This window comes from Seriola aureovittata, chromosome 20 (genome assembly GCF_021018895.1).
Source record: "Seriola aureovittata isolate HTS-2021-v1 ecotype China chromosome 20, ASM2101889v1, whole genome shotgun sequence".
NCBI lineage: Eukaryota > Metazoa > Chordata > Actinopteri > Carangiformes > Carangidae > Seriola > Seriola aureovittata.
Genome location: NC_079383.1, coordinates 14,073,732 through 14,094,319, shown reverse-complemented (window position 1 = coordinate 14,094,319; position 20,588 = coordinate 14,073,732). Strand labels below are relative to the sequence as shown.

Below are 20,588 nucleotides of genomic sequence, written 5' to 3'. Positions count from 1 at the left end.
CTAACAAAACACTCATACGTGGTAATATGCTATATAAACAAACATGACTTGAAAATATTTCTGTTCGATACTTTAATCTTTATTTCATATTTTCCTTTACCGTTTAAACTGTTTTTTGCTTTATTTGTGAAGGCGAACGCGGTTGTTATGGTTACCGGAGAGACGCCTGATCTACAAACAACGTTATTGGGACCTGTAGTCCTGAAATGCTTCGTTTGTGCGACAATTTGCCAAGAAAGACGGTTCAGCTACTACATTACCCACAATCCTGTGCCGTTCAAAGTGATTGCAGTTGTGTATACAGTTTTGCCGTGTCGCTTTTTAGTAACTCCCGAAACACTTTGTGAATGTACGTTTAAAATAGTAGGCCTGTATGGTTGGTGTATGCTGTTAGTAATAGATACTGTAATGATTGTTAGGAACAGATTATAATATCCGAGGTATATGTAACTATAATGACATTCCCAAGTCATAATCCGCACCTGTTTAGGTGGAGGAGCTTCGGCAAGAGTAAAGCATCTGCAGTCACGGTAAGTTTATCCTTCCGATTGATGCTAAACCGAGAGGTCTACACAGATATTAAACTATGGCTGCCTATTCTTGATAATAAGTCCAAGGTACTGCTCACCTCAGCACTCAATAGGGAAAACATAAAATATTTTTTCAGTCTATTTTCACTTTTCAGACCATTTCCTCAGGATTATCAAATCCCTGAGAGTAGTAAAGCAGAATGATGAAAAGTGCCCTATTGGAGTTATGAATGAAGAGGACGCACATCACTGTTAATACCATATGGACTCATGGCTTGTTTCAGGGGGCAGTCTAGAAATGTCATGCAGAATGCCTTTCTTAGATAATCACATGCCTGCAGGGAGACAGAGAGAGACAGAGATAGCTGAATCACTGCTCATAAAGCACAGACTTTTGGATGACTGGGAAATGATTTTGAGGTAATCTGCTGATTTAAGGCAATGGCTAAGCTCACCTGGGAAATAATCCTCAGACATCAGGCATTGGCTCAGCCCTCAATTTGCAAACTACGCCTGCAGTAAGGTCTCTGAGCTTGTCTAGGTATTTTCAAGCAGGCAAAGGTGACCATGAGACCAGCATTTCCACATGAGCTCTCTTACTAACAGTATCTTACATTTATGTTACTTACACTTAAATTATTTTTCTTTCAATAACAGAAGCATGTGCAGAATGGCGATATTGATCAATGGAGGAAGGTGAGAATAACGTGTGTTGGTGCACCCTGAAAGGTTTGGTATCCTTTCACTTACAACAGAAAAAACACAATTTTCAAATTTTACAAAGTTGTAACTGACAAAAGTAATTGGCAGCCACTATTCTCTATTCCATATTAAATAGAACAGACAAGTGGCTTTTGGTTTTTGATGTAACATAGTTTAAATAATATTTGTCAATGCCATTTTCATTGTTTCAAAATAGCATGGATAAAAACCCAGGGACCCTTAACTATATAATCAATGAGGTGTAAGCATACCAACACTTGCATGGGTGATGCAAGTTTTTGTATCATTGTAAATTGAACATGTTTTGGTTTTTGGACAACGTCTATTTGTCCATTTCCCTCTCCTCAGCGAGTGGAGATGGCTTCCGAGTTTGCTGTATCTCAAGTCTTCTCCAACAAGAAACCTCATTCAGGAACCAGCAGCCTAGCTGTACCGTTGCAAAGCACTGAGCAGTTAAAAGATCATGATGACGCTTACAGTGAAGGTAGGTCAGCCAGTAAAAAAGAAAAAAAAAATGAATAGAGGCCTCTCTAGAGAAGTAATAGAGAGTTAAGCCTCTGCAGCATCAGGTTGAACAATGACATTTGGGTTGTAAATCCTTGCAGCTCAGGCTCTTCTTGGTGATTGGCTGAGCAGTAAGTTGCGGTTGGAGCTAGAGATGGAGGAGGAAGATGATCTAATGTGCTCCGCTGAGAGGAGAAGCCCTACTGCACCGGCTAGTTCTCAGCCTACCACCCTGAACTACAACAACTTTGATGGTAAGAAAATTACCAGCGTTACCAGCAAACTTGAGGCTCATTACTGTAACCAATTCAAATTGACTGTGTTGGCTAAAATGGGAATCAGGATGTTTACATTCAACATCAATAGCCATAATGTAATAGGATTCATGGAGAAGATAAAGATTATAGTTAAAGGCTCTACTTGAAGGGTTGGAGCAGAACACCAGAAAAGGAATAAGTCACCCCAAAGATTCTCTCATTATCTTGGCACACTGACTTCAGGCTCAGTTAAGGTTTGCAGGACTACCAACACACAGTGAGTTAGACCTGTAACTCCAACCCTCCAACCCAGATAATTTCAACATTGTATCAACATTTCAACAAATGCATTTTCATTTTTGAATGACCCACTCCCTTGAGGTTCAACTAAATTAAACATACGACACCACCTGCCATGTACTTACAACTACTGTCATTTACTTGATGGAGTTGAAGATCATACCAGTGCTTTTTCACTTTTTAAATCATTCACTACTAATCATTTATGTATACTTTACATCACTGCCTTCAAAGAAATTTAAGACTTTAAGAGTTGACTGCAAAAACGGCAGTTTTTTTAAACCAAGAGGCTACCAGTTTTTTTCTTTTCAAAATGTCCTGTCTCTTCCTATTTTGGGTTTCATATTCTTTCAACATAACTTGTGAATGCAATGATTTTCAGCAAGTAACTTCCAAATGTTTTAAAAACAATTCATTATTTCAACTGCAATACAATAGAGTTGAAAACACAATATATATAATAGCCAGGGCTAATTAAATGATTACTGTAATAGATTACCAAACATAAGAACGTGTGTAGTCTTTGCACATTGATTTTCACATCACAGTGAAATGAACTGAAACCAGTGACTGCCTGGAGAGAAGCAAATCAATCTAAAAACTTGTTTTGCAAAGCAGTCAGCAGTGCGTTTCAAGTACAAATGATTTCAAGTTTATTGGATAAAATATATAAAATCATCCATACAGTCCTTTAAAAACTTTAAAATAAATGTGATATAATACTTTTTCATACTCACTTGTGCAAATATACTTAGAGCTCTACAACCGCCTGGCTGAGGAAGAAGAGCACAGCGCTGTTAACAGCTTCCTACAAGACCTGATGGAGCAAGAGGTGTTGGACTCGGGGATGATGGAGGAGCTGGCGCTGGATGTTGGACAAACAAGGAAGAAGTTCAGAGACCCGGTCATCACCATGGAAGCACGACACCAGCAGGTATGTGACCAAAGACATGTGAATACTGTTGTTTGGAAAACTGTCACTGTGAGTAGTGCTGAGCGAATCAGCTGGAACGATGGGCACACAAGTTGTGTTCTCAATTACACTAATTGATCTACTGATTGCCACCAAAGGTGCGAGAGAATCGGGCCCAGCGTGAAGCTGAAAGGCAGCAGCAGCAGAGAGAGAAGGAGGCTTGGCGGGGTGCCAGGCAAGAGGCGAAGAAGAGGGAGCGAGAGGAGGAGACTAGGAGGAAGCAGAAGGCACGTAGGCAGGAGGAGATGATACAGCAGGAGATGGTGCGACTGCGACGACAGATGGAGGAGAGGAGAGGCCTTGAACAGCTGGTTAGACAGAGGTATGGTCTCCACAGCAAACGATGACCTCTGCTGAAGGGGTTACAACAATCCTCCTCCACCTTCTTATAGTGGGTAGAATGGATCAATGGTAACTTGTTGACAAGTAAGCCTGTGAAAGTGTCCCTGCGGAGGGTACATAAGCCCCTGGCTAGCATGATGACACTGTTGTGTAACCATCTCTCACTATGTGTACATTTACTGGCCAAAACCTCCTTGTCTCACAACTGTAAGTAGTAACTTTTACATCCTGTGTTGAAAGTGAGCAAAGGTTGCCACCACAGTGAAATAAATGAGACCTTCAGATTTATAATACTGCAACTAAGAATCATATTAATAATGATATTTTTTCATTTAGATGCAACAAGAGTTCAAAAACGTACTTCAAGTACTTCAAAACTAGCATCCCTCTTGGAGAAATAATGGGAAAGGTGGATGTGGGTACATTGGATTATAAGTGGCGATGACGTCCAAAGTGCCTGTAAATTAAAAACTATTTGCTATGCAATGCAAACTGACATGAAGATATTATACAAAGAAAAATATTCTCAAATTTGGAATAAAAAAACTGTAGCTATGCTAGCATGCTAACATGTTGACGTTTGGCAGGTGTAACGTTCACCATCTTAATTTGGTGTGTTAGCATGCTAACATTTCCTAACTAGCACTAAACACATAGTACAGCTGAAACTGATGGAAATGTCATTAGTTTTGAAAGTATTTTGTATCTGATCATAAACCTCATTTCACAAATTAAAATGTTTTAGGTTTATACTGTATGTTAAGTATGAAATAAAAATTGATTATTCTTTGCCCCATGGTTTCTGGGATTGTTGGAATGTGAAAAGACTGGTTTAAAATTCACTTTGTAGTTTTTAAGACACAAATTTTTAGTCGTCATTCAAGGTACTGTTATTGATGAATTGTTATTTTTATATTATGGCCACAAAAAGGTTTGTAGCTACAAGTTTGGAGGGAACTAAAGTTATATTATATGAAAACTAAACAGACGTTTGGAATCAAAATGAAGAAAATGGGTATATTCCAGTGAGTTAGTGAGTTGTAATGTACAATCTCTATTTTTACAGACAAAGAACTTAAAATTCACACATTTTCAGTGTAATGTTTGGGAATATCTGTATTTGTCTTGGGGCCCTGGTAAGTTAAGTAGTTGCTGTATGTTTATTCCACAGGGAAAGGGAGAGAGTGGAAGGGCAGAGGGCAGCCAGGAGCCTCCAGTCAGCTCCAACGCTTCCTTCAAAACAGCATCAGCGGGACACAGTGCGACTGTTTAAAGAACAGAAAATTCAAACCATGGGTCACATGAGCAACCTCAAGGTTGGTATTTGTACCATGTGTGCGTGAGTCTATTTGCAGTTTGGTAAAGGAAATGTAACAACGTTCACAGTACCTTATGCGCCTACATTTGTGTGAATCTATTAGTGTTTGCAGAGGCATTTCTCTGGCTGGTATTCAGTCGTGTTGGACCGTAGGCTACGTATGGGTAAGGCCATGGCCCTCTGTGACTGGAAGAGGCAACTGAGAGCATGGCGAGCATGGCGAACCGTGGTGTGGGCAGAACAAAAGCAGCGAGAGGTGAAAAGAACAGAGGAAGACCTGCGAACTGAAAACAGGCAAGAACCAAAGAAAATAAATGTTGAAAGGTCCTGTTAACCTGTCATTGTATGAATCCTGCCTTTTACCACAAATCATACAATGTAAATTACTACCTATGTACCTTTAGGACACTCGCTTATAAATAAAAATATATCCTGTTACCCTGACCAAGCAACAACTGACATTAAAGAATAAAGTCACATCTGTTACCTGCTCCAGACAATGCAAGCTGGCTGCGGAGAGTGACAGAAGGCGGTTGCTGCGGCGATGTCTTAATGAGTGGCAGCTATGGTGTCGGATGGAGAGGGAACAACGAGAGCTCTTGGCCCAGCAGCAGGAAACCCGCCGCAGGATGGCCGCTTTAATCAATGTTGCATCAACAGGCAAACTGAAGGCCACAGAAACCCCCGCTTCTCAGCCAGTAATGGCCCCACCTGAGGCATCTGACCAACCAGAGACCACAGAGAAGGTGAGAGGTGCACTCACTGAATTCCTCATATCATCACAGGTTTTACAAGTGACTCAAGGTGAGTGAAGTCATGACTTAAAAATCAGGTCTATTATCAGGTGATGCTAAATTTCTAATTACTAAGGCAATAAACAAGTTTGGGAACTAAACTGAACAAAAAATTTTTTCTTTGCATGAGATGACCTGAACTTTTTTCAGCACATCAGCCAGGGAGAAAAACTTTCCTGCTGAAATATTCACAACTCTTGAGAGTGAGTGAGCAGGAAAAGAAGGAGCAGTGTAAATATAGAGGATAAGGAGGCAATAGAGCAGATGGAAAAAAGAGAGAAATAAGAAAATAAGCGATGTAGGACAGTGGAACAGAGCTCGAGGGACACAGGAAACGGAGCAGGAGTTGCAGGAATTCATGGTCGAGAGGTCAATAAAGGGGCTGTACTTGTTGCTTGTATATCAGGATATATAGATACAATTGCCCTGAGATCTGTGCTACCCCCTTAAGCTCCTGGTAAACCTAGGCCTAAGGTCAGTCTTTGACTTAGTCATGTATAATTGAACATCTTCTTCTGTGTTCTATTTTATTCACTGTAGGAAGATCACCACAGGTCGAGAACTTTAGCCCCTGACACCCCTGCAGTACATCAGGATAAGACGCCTGTGGGTTCAGTGGCCCGGCCCACTCAGCCGTGGCAGGTGACCCGAAGGCACGTGGCACTGACTGCTGCTGAGCTCCACGATGCGCGGCAGGGAGGTGAGGGAGGTGGCTTCACCCGTTCAAAAAGCACAGTGTCACCTGGCAGCAGGTTTGAGAACAGACACGCCGCCCAGCAGCAGATCATCACACAGCAACGGAGGCTGTTGAAGGAGCAGCAAGAGAAAATTGCACGGCTGAAAGAGGAGCAGAGCATGGTGGGTTTGGAGCAGGAGATAAAGAAAAATGCACAGCTCTCACAGCTATCAACAGGAGGAGACTCCAGACCAAAGAGCAACAACTGTGACCGCACACAGCAGAGGTAATGTAAGGCATCCAGGCTCTGGGTGTGAGTGTATTGTATTCAAAGCCACACGGGTTTAAATTAACTCACTTGTATCTGTGTGCACAGTCTCCTGAATGTTGAAAGTAATTTGCAGCAACAATAATTAATGCTTCACACTTTGTCCTTGGCCTTGGAAACAGCAGTTGACAAAACAACCTCACCTTAAGGTCCATTTGGTAGCTGTTCTGGAGCTCTCAATCATACCACACAGTCTTCATCAGTAGATGGATTCTGCCCAGCTGTCACGGAAATGGAAATGTTAAAATATCAATTTTTCTAGACTTCCTGTTCATTTTGGACGACAGTATGGAGAAATAAGTTATTTGACAATAATTTAGAGAAGATGAGAATGTGAGATTTCTTGTACTGTGAGCTTTACTGTTGTAATTATTATAAACTGTTCTGTATATTTTAGTCAAACTTGAAAATGTGTTTGAAAAGACACTGTCGAACACTAGGCTACTATTTAAAATTGAAGAATTTAAGATTTGGCCACAGTGTGTATGAAAGTAGATTTATAGTCATAATGAATCTTTGGCCACCTGATCTTTGTATGTTTACTCTTACAGTGAAATACAGCGAACACAAATACAAAAAATAATGCCATAGTAAAAGGTTAGAAATTATGTAGATAAATATGTATTTGTAGTTCTGCTGTGGGCCACCCCATATAAAGGGAGGTTAACTGAATCAAAAAGCACAAAATATGCATCCTCACAACAACGTTTCACAAACTATGTCTTTTAAATTGTCACAACATCATTCATAGACACATTTTTATAGATGCTTTTTCTTTCATATGTATTTTTTAAACTTTTCCCTTTCCACTTTTTTTTCTCATAAATAATAGAATTATTTTCAAGCCTTTCTATACCATTGACCAGTTACTTTCTCAGCTGTACCTAACTGAAATATACCAGCTGTCAGGAAAGTATAGGGTGAGATAGACAGAGGTAGGTGGGTAGACGCATTAAAATAGTACAGTACACCAAAACAGCAATGATTTAAGATTTCTCAGTTGCTACCAACAATCATACACACGCTCTCCAGAAATGTACCAATTTTAAATGTAACCCTAATCTTTTACTACAAAACAGTTTCACCCTTCTTCCCACAACCTAACAGTGCTCTGTCCCTCACTGTTACAAGGAGCTGGTTATGCACCAACATCACAGAGGCAGAGCGACAACAGTAGAAAAATATTATGCACACCAGACGCTAAGGAAAAGGGAGAGAACTGGCCTTTTCACATGATCGAACATTGCGTTTTATGCCTTTAGTGCTGTTTAGAATTATGTAGTCAATCGAACAAGTACAGTACGTGTATATACAGTATGTAAGTGGAAGCCTGGTCTGCTGTTCAGCCGTTTCTCACTGCAAACCCCTTGACAGTGCATTATAAGTTAGAAAGTCTCACTAACTCCACAGTCCACAAATGTGCTATTAGCTCTGAAACTCTGTCAGGGTGATGAATAATCACCTAGCTCACTTCTCTCTCTACAGTGGAGAATAATGGCAGAACAAGTTTGCAGGTTTTTGTCTGCGGTCACCTCAGTGGATAAGCATGGGTTGAAAAGGGTTTTTTTTGTTTTTATTTTTTTACACAACTGATAACCTTCGGTATTATCCGTTAATAGCTTTTCTTGTTAAATACAAGTCACACAGGATTAGATACAAAGAAGCAGATCAATTACAAAAGAATCTTGTACATTCAGGGCTTATATAATTATATATTTATGTAACAAAAGATGAAATATGTTTTCAAAGAAGTCTAGATCCTTGGACAGAGTTTCAAAATGTCCTTACGAGTATAAGCAAAAGAAGTTCTGCACTTCATTGAAATTCATTTAGATTTTACGGACAATCTGATGCATGTCGGCTGAGTTTGCCTTCAGTCGATTGCCTGTCTGAATAAAAAGGATCAAGAAGATGTGAGTGAACAGACAGGGAGATGACGGGTCTTTGTTTTTTGTGCTGCTGACCGTGATTGTTACTGTTGCAGGGCACTCAGACTTACCGGAGAACCTGACAGTCAGTCTACACCTCTGAGGAAAGCTGTCACACACCAGACATGCCCCCATCCAATCATCACGGGTCAGTCTGCAAGTTCCTTCACTCTATAAGATTAATAGCTTACACACTCAAACTCACATATACATAGAAACATACATAGCAGGTGCATCAATCATCCAATTGTGGCTCCTCTATCAAGAAAATTGGATAACCTTGAGTCACACATGTAGATATAAAAGCCTTATAGGTGTATGGTCCTTCAACAATAACACTGCTTACCTTAACATCTGGTTATGTGTTAAGAATATTAAGAGTGAGGCATACATAAACATGCACATGCGACACACTCCTGAGACTATTGTAGAAGAATACCTTGTGCTCCAGTGACCCCTCTCCTCCCTCTCTGTGAAGCCATGGAGGCCCGCGCACGTCAACGCACAGAGCGAAGAAAGGAAATCGAGGAGCTCAAGAGGAAGAAGGAGGAGGAAAAGCTGGTGAGAGATTGGGAAGTCCTGTTCTGGATCACCAAACTGCTTTGTAAGACTGTAGCAGGCTGTAATTGTCTGACACCGTGTTAAAAAAAAAACAAAAAAAAACCCCAACAAATTTAACCAAAGGACCCAACTTTTCCAGGCTGAGATGAAAGCCGCTGAGGAGCTGAGACAGAGGGAGGAGGAGGAGGACAGACGCAAAGCTGCAGAAAAGAGGAAGGAGGAGAAAAGGCTGCAAAGAGAGGTGAGATGTGTTTCATATTTTATGGACATTCACAAAAATATGAGGCAGAATACGTGAAGCAGTCTGAGCAGACGACTGCTTCATGTATTCTGATTCATATTTTTGAGTCAGTGACTGAGTAGGACAGCACTCTTGTGACACCTTGCAGAATATTAAAACAATGTCACCTTCGTTGTGTGCGCAGAGGGAAGAGGAAAAACAGAGGCAACTGAAAAGGCAACAGGAGCTCCTAAAACTGGCCCGTCAGCACTACCACAGAACCTTGTTGCTACGGAGAGGCCTGGCACCATGGAAACGCCTCATTCAGCTCGGACAAGCCAACATACAGGTAAATCACCTGTCGTGTCCACTGCAGCAGCACACAGAGTATTTCCCCTGAGAAACTCAACCCGCCCGCAGTCCTCCAACTCAACTTATTATGAACCCAGAAGGTGCTCTTGACTGCGAAGAGCATACTGAAAATCTTATTTAAACTGAAAACTGTGCAAGAAAGGCTTAAGGCGTTTCATCATCACACATTCTTGGAACAGAATTACAAAAAGCAAAGGCGAAAAAGAAATTGACATCCAGAGTTAAATGTGGCATAAAAACCCCTAGTCCAGGTACATGTCATGAATTTGAATAATAGAAAGCTTCCCCGGACATGGACTTGCTTTGAAAAAGAGCACATATAACACTGCATTAGCATCTGCTAGCTGGTATTAAGGCAATATGTCCGTAGGCTTCAGTCTATTAAAGGCTTTTTGTAATTCAAATCTTCACAATCTTGACTCATATTTGTGTATTTTGCCTTTACTGTCAATCATGTATGTATTTATTTAATTTTTGTATTCATTATCCTTGTTATTAGGAATTTAATTATCATTTAATTTCATCAATATCTGTCTATTGGTGCTGTAAACATCCCTGGTTGTGAAGCACATTGTAAGTTTGATGTTCAGAAGTGCTATATAAAGTTCATTATTATTATTATTATTATTATAATAAAGTACCACAAACCACATGCTGTGTATCCATAGGCAACCCACTCTAACACATTTAATAGAATGATTGTGAGCAATGAGCCAAATACTCACTCTGTAGCAAAATTAAACACCTCAAGCCAAAGACGAAGCTACAATACACACAAATACTCACCACATCTTTCCAGCTGCATCCCCTCAACAATATTGTCATTTCATCTTCTGAACATTGCCTTTGCACGGCATCACAGAAACTGCATAAAACCTTGTGCATACATGTTTCAAAGCAGGATATAAGCCTTGTTTTTGCTCTTCATCATTTCATATTACCCCATTATTTCTACCTGGCACATATGACTGAATGTGGACGCATTCATCAGTGTGCATCTGCGATCTGTGCTTTTCTTTTCAATCCCCGCCAGCTGGCCCAGAGTCATCACAATCTCTTCCTCCTGAGGCGGTGCACGCTAGGCTGGCAGCAATCAGCAAGAGAGTCCCTGTCTGAGAAAGAAGCTTCTGCTGACCAACTGCACCAGCACTTTGTGCTTCGGAGGAGCTTAAGCTGCTGGAAAAGAGTGTGTACACACACACACACACACACACACACACACACACACACACACACACACACACACACACACACACACAGTTGCTCAATCAGGATTCCAGTCTCCTCATCATCTGCCAGTGACTTACAGCAACACCTTTTTATAATCTCCTCTTCCACTCAGTTATGTTTTACCCAGTCTTTACTTAATGTTTTGTTTAAGTTAGTGCCATCCTCATCACTTCAGGTTACTTAGTATCTTGCAATTGTTGTCTTGTGATTTTAACTGCTGAGAGATGTGTTGAACAACAATTTGCAGCATTTTCCAGCTTTGAGTAAGGCAGGTAAATCATTTGCATTTTACTACACGTAAGTGCATTTAAAATATCCTTATCTCTAAGTGAGTGTTGTCTGGTTCAGCTGAAGGACTGGCGAATGATTCAGGAGGAGCGGGCTGAGCGTTTCTACCGCAAACACACTCTGAGGAGGTTTCTGCTGGCACTGCTGGACCATGTGACCCAGGAGAGGCTGGTGGAGTGGGACCGTCAGGAGCTGGCTCAGGAGCATAGTAACAGGTCTGCTACCCGTGACTTTGCCATATGTTCACTGTATGGATGCTGCAGTGTGTTCACCCGGTAACCCTACCAACTAACTGGGTGTGATATTAAATTTAACAGCTTGTAAAAACTTTAATTACAAGTTGGAATGTAATATCAGACCGATGCACTGGGAAACTGCAGTGCTTTGAAGGCCTTTAAGACATAAACGTTAATTTTAATGTGAAGATTTTCTAACGCCTATTTTACGAAAGGTTTAAGACTTTTAAGACCTATAATAACTGTGAGCCTGATTTATAAGTACTGCAGATTATGACAAAGGTTGGGCATTGGCACATTTCTTGTCCTTTTTTTTTTTTACTATTAGTGCCTGTGCATTTGATTAAAAATTACACCATCTTCTCCTGGACTTCAGTAAAGTGCATATCTGCTGTTAGCTGTAACTGTCTTTGTATTATGATTAATGGAGTCAGTTTTGCTGCTCAGGTAGAAACCTCAATATGGCCAAATTAGTTTGCATAGCAGAGTGGTTCTGGACTCAGTGTTCCTGACCTCAGGTAACAATGTACTGTATTTCCAGCAATAATTCTTTTCCAGGCTATCGCATACTCAATTAATTTAGTGGCTACAAGTAACACATGGTTCTAACAACACTAGGAGTCTGTTGCTATGCTATCAGCTTTGTGAGGCTGTATTTATGCACAGTGGTGCTTCGTGCTAAATGCTAACTTCAGCACGCTAACATCCCCTCAATAACAATGCTAAAATGCTGAGCTTTAGCAAGGATAAGGTTTACAATGTCCGCCATCTTAGTTTGGCGTAAGAGCATGCTAACATTTGCTAATTAGCACCAAATGCAAAGTATAAAAAAGGCTGATGCCAATGTCAATAGTTCTGCAAGGAAACTTTTAAAAAACCAGAGTATTGGAAAAGTTGAAATTTTGACCTGATGATGGCGCCAAATAAAAAATAAGGAGATCAACAAAGTCATTAGGATGTATCCTCCAAGGATCTTTAATATCTGTAGAAACTTTCATAGCGATCATCCAAAAGTTGTTAATCCAAATCCCAACTGTCAACCTCAGACTGGATGAAAAGTCAGAGGATTCTTCACTGCGATCCATCGCATAGATGTTGAGATATTTCAGTCTGGAGCAGAGTGGTTGACTGACAAGCTAAAAAATTTGGTAACTCCTTAGAACGTTTCTAATTTGCATTGAAACTGTTTTGCAATGTTTCTTTTCTGCAGAATATTAATTTTAAATCAACAATTACTTGTGCTTATATTATGCTTAACGCTACTATGTGGTGTTGTTTCCCCATTGTGGGCAAAATGAATGATTTGCTGTAGCATTGGTCTAACTTAATGATTTGACTGCTATTGCCACACAATGTGAATGTTGATGAACTTCAGCTTCTAAGGTGAGGTTGGCTAAATGACCACAGCCTGCAGATGAATTCCCACCGGCTGCCCAGCTGCCATCATGTGAAAGCTCATTAGGTGTTGTAATCTCAGAGGTCGACATAATTCAGTTTCTTATTGCTCACTTGCTCTGTTCCCGTCTGTCCCTCCATCTGCCTGCACTTTAGACGGGTGTTCCAGCGATGTTTCCTGGCCTGGAGGCAGCTTCCACGTCTGCTGCGCAAGGAAAGAGAGAGGGAGGAGCGGCGGGAGAAGCTGGGACGGAAAGTGACTGAGGTTCTGTCTGATTTCTGCTCCCATCCACTGTAAAGCCTCTGGGAGAAAGTGTCACTGTAGGAGAAACCCACAGATGACACACAAACATTCAATAACTGCAGAGGACTCACACTCACACAAACAGAAAGGAAAATAAATAGAAAATGAATAGAAATGCACATTTCTCACATTCATTTAATATAAATAAATACAATTAATTTCATACAAACACACAACTGGGCCAATAAAATTACTTAAGAAAAAAAAAAAGAACTTTCAGTCCCTCTGACGACTAAAGAGCTGCGATACTGGAAAACAGTAGCTGACATTACTGAGTATTGATTTATTTGCTGTTTTCAGGAGTCAGTCTGAACCACCTCGAAAGAGGGAAAGTAACTTTTAATATATTCACAACTGCAATCTGTCATTATGTTTAATGCGATGACAGGCTGACTATCTGGCTTGTGCTGCGATGTCTCATTTGCCTGTGCTAAAATATCCGTGACTCATTTCACGAGGTCAAGGAGGTTCTTCCCCTTTGTAAACGCTGCAGTTCAGTGTTTGTGGAGGATGGAGGAGAAGTAGTGTGCAGAGACGATCCTTGAAATGTTTTGGGCAGGACTGACCAGCTCCAGGGGCATCATTATGCTGCTGTGCTCAAAGAAAATGTCCCTATGAGGATCAGCAGATCACTCATTCTCACATTTTTCGTTTGTTGGCTCCCACCAAGGCACTGGAATGTAAAGGAAACATAAAGACAATGCTGAAACCTAAGGAAGACATCCAGTGTGAAGGAAACAGGGATATTTGTTTGGCAGAAAGACTGATGAGAGGTGGAATGAGGCAGCAGTGGAAGGAGAGTAAAAGTTCAGTGTGTGTGTGTGTGTGGATATAGCTGCATAGAGGAGATGCCAGCTGTCAGTGACATTAATGGCAATGAAAGTATCTTATTGGAGCTTGTAGTTGTTATTGCTATGTGATAAAGTCAGCGTAACTCAGGTGGCAGCTCAATTTCTGCAGTAAGCCAGTGATAACATTCCTGGCAGATCTCGGGTCTGCTGCCAACAGAAGGCGGCCAAGGAAGTTAATCAGGGTTAGAGGAGCCATGCTGCCATCCAGTGAACAGGAACAGAACAGCAGCCATAATCCTCCCAAACTCATTTGTTTAAAAGCAGGCTTCATAACAGTCTCTTACACCAGGTCTGTTGGGGCGGGAGAGGGAGGATTCAGTTTGTCTCCCATGGTCATGAACTCGGCCCAGTTGCCACGGAAGCCTCGAGAGTAGACGCCAGTGTCCACGACGAGTCCCCAGTAGGCGCTGCGAGCCGTTTTGTCTCGCAAAGCGATGCGTGCTTCGCGCTCAGTCACGTTGTAGCTGACGTTGATGACCTGCACCAGCAGCAGGTGAAGCAGCCCGACAGTCACGATGCTGCTGTACCAGGCACAGGTGAAGCAAAGTGCAGTGCTGGAAGGCAGACAAGGAGCAAAGATGGTAAATCCTGCTGCAAGATAATACCAGTTTAATACCATATTTATGTATTATTTTTAATATAAAACTGTACACAGTTATAAAATAGTCTGTGACCAGTTTAAAAAAAGAAGTGGATATATGTTTTTTTTTTACATACTTAGGACATGATAGCTGTTCAGAGTCTGAGGTTGAGATGGATGCTATCAAGACCTATTTTAAGTGTGCGACACCTACACAAGTGCCAGAGCACATCATTTAAACGACTTCACATCCACTCTCTCCCTGCTCTGAGCACAAAACAGCGAGTCCTTCTCCAACAGCTCGACAGGAAACTCTCCAAGATGCGCTGTGAAACTAATTCAACACTACAGTGAAAGAAGCCTCGTGTCCAATGAGCAAGAACCTCACACAAACTAATTTAAATGTCAGTCTTTGTGGTGAATTCTGGGAAAGATGTCAAATTGCCCCCCAGTGGTTAAAAATAGTTTCTGTGAGCTATAAAATGAAGACAGTTTTGCTTTTGATTGCTGCTAAAAGGCCATCTGCCACTTCCTGATTCCACGGGATCCATCTGAACTATAACACCCTCATGCACTTATTCCTGTTAGTTACTGAGTTTGTCTTTGTGCAGTTATGGTTTGTTTAAATTTCTGCACTTGTCCTTTTATGGTTGTGGCAGTTCTTTTTACATTTATAAGGAAACTTGAGATCAATATCAATGTCAATATTAATATTTAAAAGGAATTGTTTGATATTTTGGGCAATATGCTTATTCATGTTTTTGCTGCAAGTCAGATGAGAAAATTAACAGCACTCGTATGACGACTGCGACTGGAAATCTCAGATGATGATATATCAAGCCAATATTTATTTTTAATATAAAAAGACAACTTAAACAAAGATTCTATATATCTGGTTAATAAAGAATAGTGACAACGATGTGTACCAAGCATGACTACTGCAAACACACAGTATCTTTGTATCTGCGCTACAATTCCTTGATACCTTTTGTGTGATATGTACACGAATACCTATATATCTGTGATCAGTTTATATTGGTCAGATAAAAATTTACTCATTGACATAACTTCTCTCATTTATTCATTGATTCATTCTTAGTGTCCTGAGAAGTTATGGGCTAAATGAAACGCACCATTTTCAATCAAGACTTTCAAATAGAGCAATTTAAAGATGTTATGATCAAACAATTTTACACATTTGGTCTTTGATAAACACTGAATTTTTGTCATTCCTTTCATCTACTGATTTAAAGATGAATTTAGGTAAATAGTAACTCTAAGAAAATATGATGTTATAGTCACACAGCCAACCTTGTGTGTATAAAGTGTACGTCTGTGTTTCCAGTACCTGTACTGGTTGTAGACCCCCGGGCAATACAGAAGGGCGGTGAGGAGGTGTTGTCTCGGACACACACTCTGCAGCACCAGGCTGATCCCGTACAGAGACGTCAATAGGAAGAGGACGAGTGTAAGCAGGAAGCTGCGGTGATTGGACTGCCCCACACAGCTGTTTATCCTACCTCGGCAGCGACGGACAGGATACATGCACATGCACAAACACACACACACACGCACACACACACACACACACACACACACACACACACACACACACACACACACACACACACACACACACACACACACACACACACACACACACACAGGCAGACAGAACATCGTACTGAGACCCCAGGGATACACTACACATAGACATGCAGGAACACACATAGAGGTGTAGGAGTGGATGGCAGCAAGGAAATGTTTTTACACTTATAGCTTTAATTACTGTGTGTGATGGTCGCCCCAACGTACAAATATGGTCAATGAAGACACAGGAAACTCAGTTTGCGTTCATTACGTATCCTGAAAAAAAGTCACCTAAGAGCTTTGTTTTGAAAACTAAATGGATGTTTGCACTTTTTAACATTTATTAAATAGAGGTTGTGTAGAAAAGACAAACAGACAAACAAACTAGACGACGGCAAGGTTTGAGATGTGAGACAAAGTGGAAGAAACACGATGACAGGCCGAGTGAGAGGCATTTCAATGGGACCCACCAGACACAGTGGTGGTCGAGACGCAGAACGCAGACGCCACAGATCCGACAATGTCCCGCCCTCGGGGGCCGCACCACCCTGCACACTGGACACCAGTTCTTTCGGCTGCTTTCCTTCAGCTCCAGCCCCGACTGCGCCGACGATCCCGCCCGGTTCAGCACTGTCATCGTCACTTCCTGCGTCCCACCATTGACGGCCGGGTCTCTGTCTGCGAGAGGGCTGTAATAAGTCACCGTGCTGTGGACGAGCTCTTGGTTTGGCAGCACAATGCCAGGTTCTCTCTTAGTGTAGACAAGAGCTACCAGGGTGAAGATGACCCCTGCAGTTACCACCAATAGCTGGACCAGGCCGATATCGCCGCGGGGAAGCACCTCTGTCATGAACAAGTAGTACATGTAAGCCAGGGAGAAGAGGGCCAGGCTGAGGAAGAAGAGTGTCCGTCCCTTCTTGCGGTGGGTGATGTAGTAGTACCACAGCACCAGGCCGGGCAGAGCTGTCAGCACCACAATGCCAAGCAGGAAGTGGAGAGCAGCGAGGTGCAGCAGCACAGGAAGGAGAATGAGAGGCGGGATGACGGACAGGTCCACTTTGCGGGCTCCGCCCCACAGCCATGGCACACGAAACCGGTCTTCGACAACTTCTGTCACCTGTGATAGGGACTCGGGTTTCTGAGGCTCCCTCTTCAGAAACCTGACAGTTTAAAAATTTAACAAATAAAAAAGGTAAAATATTTTCACCACATGAGCAAACTTTAACCCCATTAACTTGTTTTAAAGAACAAATGTCAACCATACAGCTGATATTTTAACATGTCGCAGCGGGGAGAACACAAGTGTGATCAGTAACACTCATTCTACATTGCATTAATAACAGAGCCCTGGTTCATTAATATTATTATTATAATAACTATGTATTCCTTGCAATTATAAGTTAAAACATCTGCTGTGATAGAGGACTATTGTTCAGTTTTCATGATACAGCCCAGGATAAAAATACTGTGAATTTTTAAGTTTGGTTAAAGTGGTATAACTTAAATTGGACAACATAAGCTGCTCTATGTTGTACTTTATGTATACAACAGGCCTGAATGAAGCAGTTTCAGTATTTGAGTTGAATTTTTTATGTTTTCTGACATTTTTTATAAACTTCTAATTAATTAATTAAAAGCCTAAAACAAATAACCAACAGATCCATCATTAGTTATTCGGATAACTCTCTCTCACCTGTCGCAAACGTCATCGAGGTCCTCGCAGTCGCAGCAGCAGGCTGCTACATGGCTGCGCTCTCCGTGTCTGTTCACATACTCGCAGCAGCACAAGGTCTCCTCCTCCTCCTCTTGCACCTTGTTGGCCCTCTTCTTCATGACGGACAGCCTGGCAACCTATCAGATGTTTAAAAAAAAGTTTATCAGAACCATCATTTACCGAGCTTGTTTAGGCGTTTGTGTTATAAATGAGAAAGACGGTTCAAAAACAAGAAAAGGGGCAGATGAGAGACGAAGAGGAAAATACAATAACTGAAAAGTCCTCTAAAAGCTCACTTTGGTGAAATGACCTTTGTATACAGCAGCTTATGAGCTATTTGCAGGCTTTTTAGATGGTGGAGTGGTTCCAAACAGATTTCCACCATGGAACACTGCAAAGCAGACCGTGCTTATTTGATCCTATCCAGTCCACCTCCTACCCTCACATCTGTCACACATCTGTCACGCTTTAATGATTTACAGTAAGTGAACGCTCTCACTCCTGCAGCTTGCGGGCTTGTTTTTCGACAGTGAGGCAGTGGCAACGTTTACAACAGTCGTAGGTCTCCAGTGCCTCCGTCACAGAAAGGCAGGCTGACAATTCTCCAGTTAAACACAAAGTGGGGTTAATCCTTCAGCTCAATTAAACCTCTTTGGGGGAGGATCTGGCTCTGATGAGGAGGCCTGAATGAGCCTCTTATTAGCAATGAATCAAAGCATGATATGTTTTTACTAATAGTCAGCCACTCATCAAATTAATAAGGTAAAAAGGCCGTACAGTGGCAAATAGAAGTAAGTGAACTCTTTGGAATTACCTGGTTTTCTGCATTAAGTGGTCATAAAATGGGATCTGATCATCTATGTTCTAAGTGTCGACAAATAATGAGCTGAAGCTAATATTACACAAACAGTTATGATCTGTCTTTATTGAACACACCCATTAACTGAACCTCCTTTGGCAGCAATAACCTCGAACAAGTGCTGGTCAGACCTGCACAATGTTCAGGAGGAATTTTGGACGATTCCTCCTGCAGAACTGCTTCAGCTCAGACGTATTGTCAGGATGTCTGGTGTGAGTGGATCTCTTCATGTCTTTCCACAGCATCTCTGCTGGATTCAGGTCTATGGTCGGGACTGGGCAACTTCACAAGATGGGTTTTCTTTGCCTGAAGTTCTGTAGTAGATTTACTTTGACGTTTAGGGTCATTGTCCTGCTGCATCGGCCAGATTCTACTGAGCATCAGCAGGTGAACATAATCCGGTAAAGTACCTTGATAAATTTGGGAAATTCACCCTACTTGTTGATATGCAGTTACCTTTACATATATATATATATATATATATATATATATATGGATAATAAAAAGCATGAACCACAAGCACATGAAGTCACCCCTCCCAAACAAATGGGCTAATGTAAACATCTTACATTGAATAATATTTGTATGTGTGTGTGTGTGTGTGTGTGTGAGAGAGAGAGAGAGAGAGAGAGAGAGAGAGAGAGAGATTATCAGGCTAAAAAAAAACTACTAGGATTAAGTTATGAATTTTTTAAAAGGGGTGGGTGAGGGGGGTCAACGGCACCTACTATTTTCAAAAAGAACAACAAGCTTCATAACAGTTATTTCTATCTGAAAAATAAAGAAATAAAGAAATAAAATGTATTTTGCTGAGTTGACAACTTCTGTTAACACGCAACAAGGAGAATACTTCCTGCATGTGAATCTGACACTGAGAAAACAAAGTAAGCCACATCAGTTTCTGGAGGCACTGTGGCTCAAAACCTTGTGGGCTGTATCAGAACAGGTTAGTTGAGGGTTTACAGATTACAGGTGACAGATTACAGGTGACAGATTACAGTTCAAGCATGTACTTTGATGCTTTTCACACTGAAAGTAAAGTCTTGCTCATACATTTGTGCTTTCCCTACGTCACTGTTCGTCTTAGACACTGGACGCTGCTCTTCTCATAACAGCCAGTTAATCCAGATTTCAATTTATACCTGTCAACACGTCGCTGTCTCGCGGCAGCGGCTCGCTGCCTCGAAAAAAGACACATAACAAATTAGCTTTAACATACCTGTACACCGTGCTGCTACATGCCGACGCTTTCCAATAAATATCGACTGAAACGATTTTCCCCCGCCGGGCTTCTCAGCGGAAGTCTCTCTCCCGGTAACGGTTGTCGTATCCGGTGTTTCTCGGAGCTACACGCTCGCTGTGCCGTGGAAGTCACCAGAACAACATCAGCCGGTGATTAACCGTTCACGGCTGGGTTCGAGCGCCGGGGTTCGGGTTTTAACGTGGGGAGAGATTTTCCTGCGGTTCCGCTGCCCCCAAAACTAAACAGAGTTTCACTCCTGACGTCACATGAGGTCGACTCTCCCCGCCCAAGACTCATTTCTGCTCCCACACCTACAGGACAACATACCCGCACTGGGGTTCATGGTAGAGTTAGATATGTGGAAGAATTCAAAACTTTTACTATATTAAAACTACAGATATAGGAATATACGACCACTAATAGCATATTTGATATTATCAGCAAACTGTAGTGAAGGTATAAAAAGTAAAAG

General features: G+C 41.5%; 2 protein-coding genes across 3 annotated transcripts; one reads left to right on the top strand and one right to left on the bottom strand.

The window, feature by feature from the left end:
* The first annotated feature begins 284 nt into the window (after positions 1-284).
* On the top strand, positions 285-13,273 carry ccdc191 (coiled-coil domain containing 191). The gene is made up of 17 exons (XM_056364830.1): positions 285-530; positions 1,188-1,226; positions 1,602-1,737; positions 1,859-2,011; positions 3,070-3,248; positions 3,386-3,609; positions 4,801-4,945; positions 5,051-5,241; positions 5,444-5,693; positions 6,282-6,703; positions 8,730-8,821; positions 9,152-9,234; positions 9,374-9,475; positions 9,660-9,803; positions 10,860-11,012; positions 11,405-11,559; positions 13,132-13,273. The coding sequence occupies exons 1-17, from the start codon at positions 456-458 to the stop codon at positions 13,271-13,273; spliced, it is 2,685 nt and encodes an 894-aa protein (XP_056220805.1). The 5' UTR covers positions 285-455.
* Positions 13,274-13,396: 123 nt separating this feature from the next.
* zdhhc23b (zinc finger DHHC-type palmitoyltransferase 23b) lies at positions 13,397-20,422 on the bottom strand. Of its 2 annotated transcripts, XM_056364831.1 has the most exons (6): positions 20,093-20,421; positions 17,994-18,151; positions 16,771-17,460; positions 16,059-16,226; positions 14,415-14,684; positions 13,397-13,952 (listed from the first exon to the last, which is right to left on the bottom strand). In XM_056364831.1, exons 2-6 carry the CDS (start codon positions 18,131-18,133, stop codon positions 13,919-13,921), a joined length of 1,302 nt encoding a protein of 433 aa, XP_056220806.1. In that variant the 5' UTR covers positions 18,134-18,151; positions 20,093-20,421; the 3' UTR covers positions 13,397-13,918. The 2 variants fall into 2 exon arrangements, with proteins under 2 accessions (XP_056220806.1, XP_056220807.1); XM_056364832.1 differs by lacking the exon at positions 16,059-16,226 and having other exon boundaries at positions 20,093-20,422.
* Between the last annotated feature and the right edge of the window lie 166 nt (positions 20,423-20,588).

Coding starts and splice junctions, on each gene's coding strand:
- ccdc191 (XM_056364830.1), top strand. CDS start 456: ATGACATTCCCAAGTCATAATCCGCACCTGTTTAGGTGGAGGAGCTTC. Junction 531..1,187: donor GTAAAGCATCTGCAGTCACG/GTAAGTTTATCC, acceptor TTTCAATAACAG/AAGCATGTGCAGAATGGCGA. Junction 8,822..9,151: donor CCCCCATCCAATCATCACGG/GTCAGTCTGCAA, acceptor CTCTCTGTGAAG/CCATGGAGGCCCGCGCACGT.
- zdhhc23b (XM_056364831.1), bottom strand. CDS start 18,133: ATGAAGAAGAGGGCCAACAAGGTGCAAGAGGAGGAGGAGGAGACCTTG. Junction 16,227..16,770: donor CTCGACCACCACTGTGTCTG/GTGGGTCCCATT, acceptor CTGCCGAGGTAG/GATAAACAGCTGTGTGGGGC. Junction 13,953..14,414: donor CCCGCCCCAACAGACCTGGT/GTAAGAGACTGT, acceptor TTTACATTCCAG/TGCCTTGGTGGGAGCCAACA.